Consider the following 12,295-nt stretch of genomic DNA (forward strand, 5'->3'; position numbering starts at 1 on the left):
TCCCAGGACCCTGGGATCATGACCTGAGCCAAAGGCAGAGGCTTTAACCCACTGAGCCACCCAGGCGCCCCCATCTACTAGATTTTTTAAAAAATAATTTTCTTTCATTAGTTAAAAAAAAAAAAACAACACTGCTCTCTTGAGATATATTTGACATACAAAAGAAAAAAAAACCTTGTACATATTTGATGTGTATAGTTTATTGTGTTTTGATATATGCATACATTCATGAAACCATCCCTACAATCAAGGTAATAAATATACCCATCAATTCCAAAATTTTGTTTGTGCCCCTTTGCTTTTCCTTTTTTTTTTCCCCCGTGAAACACTTAACAAGAGATCTACTCACTTGACATTTTTTTAAGTGCACAATTTAGTGTGTTAACTGTAGGCACCATGTTGTATAGCAGATCACTAGAATTTACACATCTTGTATAACTGAAACTTTACATCCTTTGAATAACAGCTACCCATTTGCCCATCCCTCTAGCTCTTGGCAATCGCCATTCTACTCTCTGCTCTTATGAGTTTAATTATTTTAGATCCATCATGTAAATGGAATAATGCAGTGGAGGGAGTAATTCTTGGACTAGTTGATTTCACTTAGCACAATGTTCTCCTGATTCATCCATGTTATTGCATATGACAAGATTTTCTTTTTTTAAAGTGATGAATAATATTCCATTATATATATGTGTCACATTGTCTTTCTTTACTTATCCATCCATGGACACTTAAATTGTTTGCATATCTTGACTATTGTGAATAATGCTGCAATGAACATAGGAGGGCATGTATGTTCTTGAGATTCTGATTTCAACTTTTTCCATATATTCAAGGGGTGGAATTGCTAGATCATATGGTAGCTCTGTATTTAAATTTTGAGGAACCTCCATACTATTTTCTATATTGGCTGCACCACTGTACATTCCCATCAGTAGTGCACAGAGTTCCCAATTTCCCCACATCCTTGTCAACAATATTTATTTATTTATTTATTTATTTATGGCCATTTGAGCAGGTTTGAGGTGCTATCTCATCATGATTTTAATTTGCATTCCGTCGTGATTAATGATGTTAAAAAACATTTTTCATATACTTAGTGGTCATTTGTATATTGTCTTTGGAGATGTGTCTGTTCAAGTCCTTCACCCATTTTCTAAGTGGGTTATTTGGGGTTTTGCTCTTGAGTTGTAGAAGTTACTTATGTATTTAAGATATTAACACCTTATCAGTTATACAGTTCGCAGATCTTTTTTCCCCATTTTGCAGGTTACCTTTTAATTCAGTTGATTGTTTCTTTTGTTTTGCAGAAGTTTTTAAGTTTGATATAGTCCCACTTGTCTTGTTTTGCTTTTGTTGCCTACACTTCCAGTGTTATATGCCAGAAATCACTGCCAAGACCAATGTCAACAAATTTTTCCCCTCTGTTTTCTCCTAGGAGTTTTATAGTTTCAGGTTTTATGTTTGTATTTTTAATCTATTTTGGGTTATTTTTGTGTACAGTATAAAACAGGAGTCTAATTTCATTCTTTTGGATGTCAATATCTAGGTTTTCTAACACCATTTGCTGAAGAAAGTATCCTTTTCCCTCACTGCCCTCTTCATACCATTTTTTCTGTGTGGTTTGGTGATTGAGTTTTGTATGGATCCCAAGAATACCAACTCCATCATTTTACTTTTCAAAATATAAGAGTTAGATTTACATAAAGGTTTAGAATGTGATATTGCTTTTGGAAAGGACAAGATTGAGAAAAATGCCCAAATATCAGATTTGATGCTTGGACTCTCTTTGGCATATAATGGTAGTCTTCAGCAAATGTTTACTGTGATCCTGAATGTAAATAGAATATATACTCCTCTGTTTATTCTCTTCAGCTTTCCCTTTCTGTTTCTTCCTCTCCCACTCTCTCCTTTTCTCCATTTTATACAGGTGTGGTTTATGTGATGTGATTATTTGCTTGGAGAGCTTACAATCTAGTTGTGGTTAGTACAGGAACATTTTTTTTTAATGAAGAAAATTATAAATTGTGAAAATAGTCCAGTCTAGATTCAGGACAAGGACAGCTTAGGAGTGAGAGAAAGCCCTTGGTATTTGGTGTGTCATTTCAAGCATGACAGTGATTTCAGTATGAAGATATGGGGAGAAGAACATTCCAGTCAGAGAGAGAAAGGATGTAGTAAGCAAAAATACGGGGTTAAAAGTAGGAAGTGGGTGATTAAATTACTAGAAGCAGTAAATAAATATATTAGAAAGAATAGTATCATATAACAGAAATATGTATATATAACTTCTACTATCAGGCTGAGATGTTTTAAGTTTTTAACTTCTTTTTTTTTAATTTTTTATTTTTTATAAACATATATTTTTATCCCCAGGGGTACAGGTCTGTGAATCACCAGGTTTACACACTTCACAGCACTCACCAAAGCACATACCCTCCCCAATGTCCATAATCCCACCCCCTTCTCCCAAACCCCCTCCCCCCAGCAACCCTCAGTTTGTTTTGTGAGATTAAGAGTCACTTATGGTTTGTCTTTTTGTCTTAAAAAAAAAGTACTTTTATTCCAATAAGAAAACCACAGGTTCTGGTAATGTGCCTTTTACGACTCTTACGATCAGTAATATTTATAACATTTATTAAATGTAAGATATGTACATATAACTGGGGTAGAACGTACAGAGACATAGCCTCAAAAGTTTTCATTTTACGGATGGAGATAGATGTGTAAATAAAGGACTATAATACCATGTCCCAAATGCTATTATAGAGATATACCGATGAATTACACAATGATGGGAAAGGAAACAGCCATCTCATAAGGGTTTGGGTAAGACTCATGGTGTGGTTGAATAGTGAAGACAGCTTTTTCAAAAAGAGAGAACAAAAGAAAAGAAACTTTAGCCTCATTAAAGATCAAGGGGAAGTTAGGGAAATGGGGACATTCTATAAAGCTGCTTATGGTGACTGGAGTGAGCAGCAGACGATCAGCTTCCAAATGCTATTTGAAGCCAGATTGCGAAGGGTGCTGAGGGTCAGGATGGAGACCTTGTGTAGTGCCTAGAGGTTGTAAGCAGGGAAATGGCATGATGAGATGTAAGAGGCTTGAATAATGGAGTGGCCAACTTATTACTATGAGTAAGGCCTGAGGCTTTGAGGGTGGGGAGGAAGACTGGAGACGTGGGAGGAATTCTTGTGCACAGCAAAGGACTTCTGTGAGCTAGAACCCGTGTGCTCTAATGAGGATAAATAATAGATAAGGGTATATCATTTGGCACTTTGAATGATTTTAGGAGGCAGATGCAGATGCACAAAAAAGTTTCATTCCAAAGTGTTTACTGATTTTATTATTATTATTTTTTAATGGACTTGCTAAGTCTCCCAAAGCATACCGTCTAAAAGCCATTATCACTTTCTGGTTCATGTATGGCTTTCACAGCTTCTTGCCTTTGTCCCTGCCTGGCTTTAGTAACTTTCACACTCTCCTCAGGTATGAACAGCTTTGGAGTTGCCTTGTTATGACTGTTTCAGCTAAATGGACCAGTGTTCTTAGCATTTGTCCTGGGAAATCTTTAGGTTGGAAAGACGATTTGCACCATTTTGGATTTCATTGTTCTTTCTCATAAGAATTGTCATTGAACTTGATACTTTCTAGTAGTTGCATTTATTTACCATGTGAAAGTACCTTACATTTAGTTGGTACCTTGCAGATTAGCTCTGCTTTCTTTAGCAGTCTCTATCAGTGGGGATTAAGGTTGGCTCTGCATTACACAGACTAAAATAACAAGGCCTTATTTTTCTCACATAAAAACCAGACCTAGGTAATTGAAGCCTGGCCTGGTGCCATTTCCCCACAACGTCCTTAGAGACCCAACTCCTTCCAGCTCACCTGCCACTACTCCCTTGGGGTAGCCCTTGTTTTCATGGTCTCAGACTATCCAGCCTCTCTCCCCCCACCCCGCCCCTCATGCCAGTCTAAACAGCAAAAAGACAGAGGGCTGAGAAGAGGGTAAAAGAAACCTAGAAGCTATCTTTAAGGAAAGAATCTTCAAATGTACAGAGACTTTTCTAACAACATCTCATTGGCCATTACTGAGTCCATAATCACAGCCAGCTGTGTGATACATAGAGAAATGTAGCTAAATATTCTGACTTTGTGAAAAGACAAGAATGGGTATCAGGGGAAATTAAACTTAAAAAGGAAGAAGGAGGACACACAATATTTTAGGCAAATAACCACATGAGAGAGCCAGAAACCTTTATTCAGGTGCAGTTTCATTTGAATTACCTCTCTGAATCTGTTTGTCCTTCTAAAAATTAGGATAATCATTCTGTCTTAAATGTTATGTGGTGTTGGTGGTTGAGGGTCAAATACAATGAGGAATTGATCAGCACTTTGAAAATTAAGTGTTGCACAAAAATACGGTATTTTTTTCTTAAAGTCTTAAGCAATCTTCTGAATATAAATGTAATAGGTATTAGTGAGACAACGTCACTTGTTAGATCAGACCTTATGGTAACCTTATTTGAGAAGCAAAAGAATAATAGATTAATGTCAAAGAGTTCTAATAACCAGAGAACACCCTTCTGTTTATGAAACACTTTCAAGCATATGGTAGTGCACTTGGTTCTTCTGTAAACACGATGCAGTGAGGATTATTATGTTCATTTTACAGATAGGAAAATTAAAGCAGAGGTTAAATGAATGGCTCCCAGCCAGGTAGCTTCTGAGTGGTGAGTTTAGAAACTATGTCATCTGCAAATCTCACTTTTTTTTTTTTTTTTTTGGTAATCTGTTGCTGCTTAAATCTTTATGCGTCACGCATCTTGTTTTCCATTTGGCAAAGTTTAGATCTCTAAGATTAGAGTGACAGACATTCAGATATTTATCCCTACTTTATCTGCATATTGTTCATTCTCCTTTCTCCCTAGTATGAATCAAATGCAATTACCAGTCCCTTTCTGTATACATCCATTATTCTCCAGAACCACCTAAAGTCCTGTCCCACCAAAATGTGTTTCTGTGTGTGGCTTACCCAAATTCTGCCCTTTCTCTGAGTGTCAGCCTGGGTCCCATCTTCCATGGGAGACATTTCCTGAATATTTCAGGCCACACAGATCTTCCATTTTCCTGAACTTCTGTAACACAGAGAATATATATAGAATGCATATATTATATTTAATTATAGAAATAAATTATACACTGTATCAGATTATTCCATATGTCTTAGATTTCTCTCCCCAACTAGACTTTAAGGTCTTGTACTTCTTAAGTTATTTCAGTAGCACAAGGACAGTGGTAAGAATATAGGAACAATAAAACCAGTTTAGATTCACATTGAGCCAATAATTCTTGAGCATCTCCTAAGATCTACTCTCAACTTTCATGACAAATAAGGAAACAGGTTCAAAGAGGCAAAGAGACTGGTCTAGTGTCGAGCACATCTAGGAATTAAAATCTGCTCTAGTAAACCTGTGGTCACAGGCTTGATTCTTTACAGCTATCGGATGAACATTTGACTGAAAGCCAAATACTCTGTGTGTATGTGTGTGTGTGTGTTGTTTAGCGTACCATCCCAAGTTGAGAGAAACCAAGAATAAACAGGCATTCCAGGTAGCACTTGGTTGGATTTTCATACATTTTGCACTCAAAGCTAAGAAGATGACCAGAACCGATGGACATTGTATCATCAAAAAAGAGGGATAAGGACTTCCAACTAAACCATATGCAGTTATATGCTATTATGCACGCGGCTGTGCGGTATTTCGTCTGTAGCTGTGTTGTCATCTGTAGAGCCTAAAGGACTACTTTCTTCCCTCATGTAATATGAATTCTTTCATGGAAGGGGCAATGTTTTATGCTTATGCTCATTTTATAATTGCAACAGTAGCAACTGGAGTAGTGCTAGGGAGATCGAATTCATAAAAAATAACATCATTGGAAGAAAAATAGATTATCTTCTTGTTTCTCTTTCTGGTTCTTGAGTATCTTCTCCAAGTAGACATGTAGACTGTTGAATATTTTCAGTGATGGACAACCCAAATACTTAAAGACTACAAGCAGGTTCCCATTTCATCTTGTTGAGTTAAATTGAACAGGTTAATTTTTAATGGTTTTAGTGGTTTTATGCACATTTATATACATATGTGTGTATATATGTGTGTGTGTACATATTCTGAGGTCTAAAATATGTTCATTAGAGCTTAAGCTATCAATTACTGATCCATCTTTAATATATCTACTTTTACATATAAAGGAATTGAACTATAAAAAGAAAAGCTCTCATTCCACCAATGTAGCTAAGAATGAACCAGTGATTTTTATATCTTCTATATTCAAGACAATGCTTAGGACTACGGAGAAAAATCTGAAAGCAAGACACCGTGGGATAAGTTATAAAGAACATATTTTCTAATTACTTATGTCTGCAGTTACATTTTCTACTGTTGAAAATGTTTTGGTTCAAATTATTTGCTTGTTTGAAAAAATCCTATTATACTGTTTGGGTATGTGCTAATTTTGAGAAATAAAACTGTAGGGCCCATTGAGACCTTATAATGGAATGTAACCCCTTTGCTACAGATGAGTTTATGTGATTTACCTGGGGTCACATTGGTGATAAAAGGTGATGCAGAGACAAGAAGCCAGTTTTCATCTCAGTCTCCCTCTCTCTCCCTACTAATTTTAATGCATTGTTTTTAATTCTCAAAAGAGTCATCTTAAGAAGCAGGGTGATTTATTCAAAAGGTCACTGATTTTTCCTCTGTCTTCTTTTTTCCTCTCTAGCCCTCTTCAATCTAATTCCTGTGGGCCTGCGTGTGGTGGCTATCCAAGGGGTGAAAGCCAGCCTTTATGTGGCCATGAATGGTGAAGGCTATCTCTACAGCTCAGTAAGTACTTTGTAAAGCGTGTGTGTGTGTGTGTGTGTGTGTGTGCGTGCGCGCGTGTGTGCTTGTGTGCACACATAACCTGGCATTGAGAGCTAGTGAAGTAACAGTTATTTTAGGGAAGAAAAGTAGAAGTTGAAGTCATTCTTGATTTTCTGACCCAACATGTCTGGAGTTTATTAAGATTTTTACAATTTACGATGTGAAGGATCATCCCTCCTGAGAAAGAGTTAGTTACTTGCTATACTATATAAATTCTTTTCGTCTGGCTTCTACTTCTAGAGGGTATGTCAATCTTTTGAATTTTACCTTTCTGTCTAATTCAAGGGGTAAGGTATTTTTCTTTTCTCCTGTTACATCTCCTTTAAGCAAAGAGGATGGTGTAAGAAGTTAAATTCTTCAGTTTGTCTGGGAGTCTTCTCTGTCTTGTTGGGAAGAAAACTTTCTCAGAATAGGCTGTGTTTCTGTTTTGTATTTAATAAATCTGTTCAGCACTAATACAACAGATTCCTGTCATAACTGGTCACTTCAAAGACAAGGTGAATTTATGGAATGAGCTCTGAGTTAGGGGCTGGATATTTGAGTTTTATTTACATTTCAGTTACTGTTTCTCTTTGGGCAAGTTACCTCCCCACTTTGACTTAACTTCTGGACCTATAACAGAGCGTGTTGGATACCATGTTGTTTAATATCTCTCCTCAACCCTAAAATGACAAAATTAGGTAGCAGCAGTGACTGCATCTTAAGCACCGATATTTTAAAATAGTTAACTCTTGTCTGATGCCTGTCTGACTCTCAAGATAGTAATTTATGCATTGGGAGATTGTGGCTCCACTGAATCTCATGTATTTATATAATTTCTGTTTTCTCAGAAGGGAATTTGCCTATTTGTAGTTCACGAAGAGATATCCTTGAAAATCATGGCTGAAGATTTCCACCCTTACTTTCTATGATCTCAGTAAATAGCATAGTTATCCAGGAAGTTCACTTACGCCTATGAGATTCTAAATTAAATATTAAATAGCTTTAATTAAACTCTTCATATTTAGCTAAATGAATCTCTGCTATACTCTGCTTGCTTTTTAGTGATACATCTGTCGTTCATATTAGGATTTTTAAGTTACTGTTTTATTCCTCATATTCAGATATGCATTTGCATTCGTATACTACATGTGTACATGCTCATTGTTTTCAACCGTTCTATTCAATATAATACAGATAAATACATTTTTGATTAAAACAAAAATGAGCTTTCATTCTTTTTTTATTAATTTTTTAAAATTAACATATAATGTATTATTTGCCCCAGGGGTACAGGTCTGTGAATCGTCAGGCTTACACATTTCACAGCACTCAGCATAGCACATACCCTCCTTAGTGTCCATAACCCAGCCCCCCTCTTCCTACCCCCTCCACTGCAGCTGCGCTCAGTTTGTTTTGTGAGATTAAGAGTCTCTTATGGTTTGTCTCCCTCCCAATCCCATCTTGTTTCATTTTCTGCCCCTATCCCTCACAACCCCCAATCCTGCCTCTCAAATTCTTCCTATCAGAGAGATCATGTGATAATTGTCTTTCTCTGATTGACTTATTTTGATTTTGAGCTTTCATTCTTAATGTGCCATAATTCTCACAGTTCTTTTTTTTTTTTTTCAAAGATTTTATTTATTTATTTGACAGAGAGAGATCACAAGTAGACGGAGAGGCAGGCAGAGAGAGAGAGAGGGAAGCAGAGGGAAGCTCTCTGCTGAGCAGAGAGCCCAATGCGGGACTTGATCCGAGGACCCTGAGATCATGACCTGAGCCGAAGGCAGCAGCTTAACCCACTGAGCCACCCAGGCACCCAATTCTCACAGTTCATAATCTCCACTTCTTGTGAGTCTATATTTTAAAGTAAGAATTTAAATAAGCAAAAAAAAAATGTTGTTTTGAATAATTCCAATTAGTTGAGCTTCAAAAAAAAAAGTTTTTGGGCACCTGGGTGACTCAGTCGGTTAAATGTCTGCCTTAGGCTTAGGTCATGATCTCAGAGTTGTGGGATCAAGCCTCACATCCCACATCTGGGCTTCCTGCTCAGCAGGGAGTCTGCTTCTCCCTCTGCCCCATGTTCACTCACTCTCTCTCTCACTTGCTTTCGAATAAATAGATAAATTTTAAAAAAATCTTTAAAAAAGTTTTTATTTTATTTTATTTTATTTTTTATTAATATATAATATATAATGTATTATTAGCCCCAGGGGTACAGGTCTGTGAATTGCCAGGTTTACACACTTCACAGCACTCACCATAGCACATACCCTCCCCAGTGGCCATAACCCAGCCACCCTCTCTGTCCACCCCCGACCCCGCAACCCTCAGTTTGTTTTGTGAGATTAAGTGTCTCTTGTCTCCCTCCCAATCCCATCTTAAAAAAAAAAAAAAGTTTTGACTATAATACAGACTAAAATATGGGGATGATCTTAGGATAATAACTGACTTAAGGATTTAATCAGTCATCAAGTAAAGAGCTAAAACTAGCAATTATACAAAAACAATGAGTTCAGCCCTCTGGACCAGAGTTCATTTCCAAAGGTTTGGGAAAAAGAAAAGCACAGAAAGTCTGACAACAGTATTGTGGCAGAGAACAATTGTATAGGGTGTGTGTGTGTTGGGGGGTGGGGAGGGCTGGAGAGGGGCACCCTTGTTGGGTGCAATCGCAAAGTTCCTGAGAGGAGCTGGAGTATTCAGTATGAGATAGGTGAACTTCCTACTCTGAAGCATGTTCAGAGATGCATATTTTTTTATGGTTCTTGCTCAGAACTAGGCTTAAAACACAGGAGGCTTGAGCCCTTAGGAGGGGTTTTAAGAAATTCTTGACTAGATAATTTTACTGTGGGTGCTTTTTTGTGAAGGAGTTAATGCCTTAGAATGACAATAATTACCAGATGAGTTACCTGTTTGGGGTCCCCAGATACTCAGTTTTCCCTTTCTCTAAATCAGCTTGCCTTATACCAAGAATTATAATCTTTCCCTGCTTATGGTAGAGGTGACTGGGAACAATTTTCCTTTGATTGTAAGTATGGCATGGCTGACTTAGACATTAGGACTCTTACTTTCAAAATCACCCTCTTTCTGGATAGAACTAATTGGAGGAAGAGCTGATGTTTAATTTAATTAATTAATTGATTGATTAATTTGTTTTTTTAAATGCTGCTTGTTTAGTTAACTACTGCATAGTGCATCATTAGTTTTTGATGTAGGGTTCAGTGATTAATTAGTTGCATGTAACCCCCAGTACTCATTGCAACACCCTCCTTAATACTCGTATACCCATCACCCAGCTACCCCATTCCCCTCCCAACTCCAAAACCCTCATTTTGTTTCCCAGAGTCCATAGTCTCTCATGGTTCATCTCCCTCTCTGATTTCTCCCCCTTCAGTTTTCCCTCCCTTCCCCTATGGCCCTCTGTGCTATTCCTTATGTTCTACATATGAGTGAAACCATATGATGGTTGTCTTTCTCTGCTTGACTTATTTCACCTAGCATAATCCCCTCTAGTTCCATCCCTATCAGTGCAGAGAATGGGTATTCATCTTTTCTGATGGCTGAGTAATATTCCATTGTATATATATATATATGTACACACATCCTCTTTATCCATTCATCTGTTGAAGGGCACCTTGGCTCCTTCCACAGTTTGGCTATTGTTATAACATTGGGGTACAGGTGCCCCTTCTTTTCACTACATCTGTATCTATTTCACTACATCTGTATCAGTAGTGCATTTGCAGGGTCATAGGGAAGCTCTATTTTAACATCTTGAGGAACCCCCATACTGTTTTCCATAGTGGCTGCACAAGTTAACATTCCTACCAACAGTGTAAGAGGGTTCCCCTTTCTCCACATCCTTGCCAACAAGTTGTTGTTTCCTGTCTTGTTAATTTTTGCCCTTCTAACTAGTGTAAGGTGGTATCTCATTGTGGTTTTGAATTGTTCCCTGATGGCTAGTGATGCTGAACATTTTTTTTATGTATCTGTTAGCCATTTGTATGTCTTCCTTGGAGAAGTGTCTGTTTGTGTCTTTTGCCCATTTCTTGGCTGGATTATTTGTTTTTTCAGTGTTGAGTTTGATAAGTTCTTTATAGGTCTTGGATACTAGCCCTTTATCTGTAATGTCATTTGCAAATATCTTCTCCCATTCCATGGGTTGCCTCTTAGTTTGGTTGACTGTTTCTTTTGCTGTACAAAAGCTTTTTATCTTGATGAAGTCCCAAAAGTTCATTTTTCTTTTGTTTCTCTTGCCTTTGGAGACATGTCTTGAAAGAAGTTGCTGTAGCAGATGTCAAAGAGATTACTGCCTATGTTCTCCTCTAGGATTTTGATGGATTCCGTCTCACATTGAGGTCTTTCATGCATTTTGAGTTTATCTTGTGTATGGTGTGAGAGAATGGTCCATTTTCATTCTTATGTATATAGTTGTCCAATTTTCCCAGTACTTATTGAAGTGACTTGTCTTTTTTCCATTTGATTTTTTTTTTCCTGATTTGTCAAAGATTTGTTGACCATAGAGTTGAGGGTCCATTTCTGGAATCTCTATTCTGTTAAATTTTAAATGATTTTAAATGATGGCCATAAGCCTGAAAAGTTTGTTATCAGTCTAGAGAAGGCTGATACTAGGGGACGCAAACCTGAAAGAGGAGAGAGCATCAAGGTTTCATCACTCCTGCAGTACTGTGTGGCATGCCTCAGCAGGAGAGCACCAGTGCAGCCAGGGGCCCTGTGGTGAGTAAAAGCAGCTGTTTACATAGGCTTTATTGAGGTGTTTTTGGTGTATATTAAGGCTTGAATTTTTCTTTTAAAAAGCAGTTTCCTACTTCATGTTAGACAGTATGCTTAGGCATACCAGTGGAGGCCGTAGCCAGTATAGGCCAATGGGGGTTGGCATGTGGCTTGGGGCAAACCCAGCTGGTCATAAAGAAGCTACTTAGAGTCCAAATGGTATCATTTATCTAGTGTCATTCACCTGGTTTGTATTCATTTTTAAAGTAGGAATGAATTCCCTCATGACATCCGATTTCTCCCCCTCACCAGGAGACAGGAAAGAGTGGGAAAGATGAAGTGAATGCTGGGTAGCATAGAGCTAAAATTTTAAGATCCATTCTGAAAAATATGTGTTTTAATAGTGGAGTTTAATTCATGTGCATTTAATAAGATTGCTGATGCATCTGAATTTGTTTTTACCATTGTAGTTTGTATTTTGTTTTTTCTCCCATGTTCTTTTTTTATTCCTTGGTTTGACATTTTTTTTTCTATTCTATTTTTATTCTTCTGCTAGTCTGTAAATGTAGGTTATAATTCTACATCTTTAGTGATTTACCCTTATTTTTCTAACATGCATATGTAAGTATATAGTCTGCTAAATATTTTAT

The 12,295-nt window shown here is 37.3% G+C and overlaps 1 protein-coding gene across 5 annotated transcripts in view; it reads left to right on the plus strand.

Annotated features, from left to right (window-relative positions):
- Positions 1-12,295, plus strand: part of FGF12 (fibroblast growth factor 12) — a 574,557-nt gene that overhangs the window by 370,552 nt on the left and 191,710 nt on the right. For all 5 annotated transcript variants that reach the window (XM_059391276.1, XM_059391275.1, XM_059391274.1 and 2 more), the window contains one exon: positions 6,790-6,893. In XM_059391276.1, coding sequence (XP_059247259.1) covers positions 6,790-6,893 — 104 coding nt within the window. The remainder of the gene's footprint in view (positions 1-6,789; positions 6,894-12,295) is intronic.

The sequence above is a fragment of the Mustela nigripes genome, chromosome 2, assembly GCF_022355385.1.
Source record: "Mustela nigripes isolate SB6536 chromosome 2, MUSNIG.SB6536, whole genome shotgun sequence".
Taxonomy (NCBI): Eukaryota; Metazoa; Chordata; class Mammalia; order Carnivora; family Mustelidae; genus Mustela; species Mustela nigripes.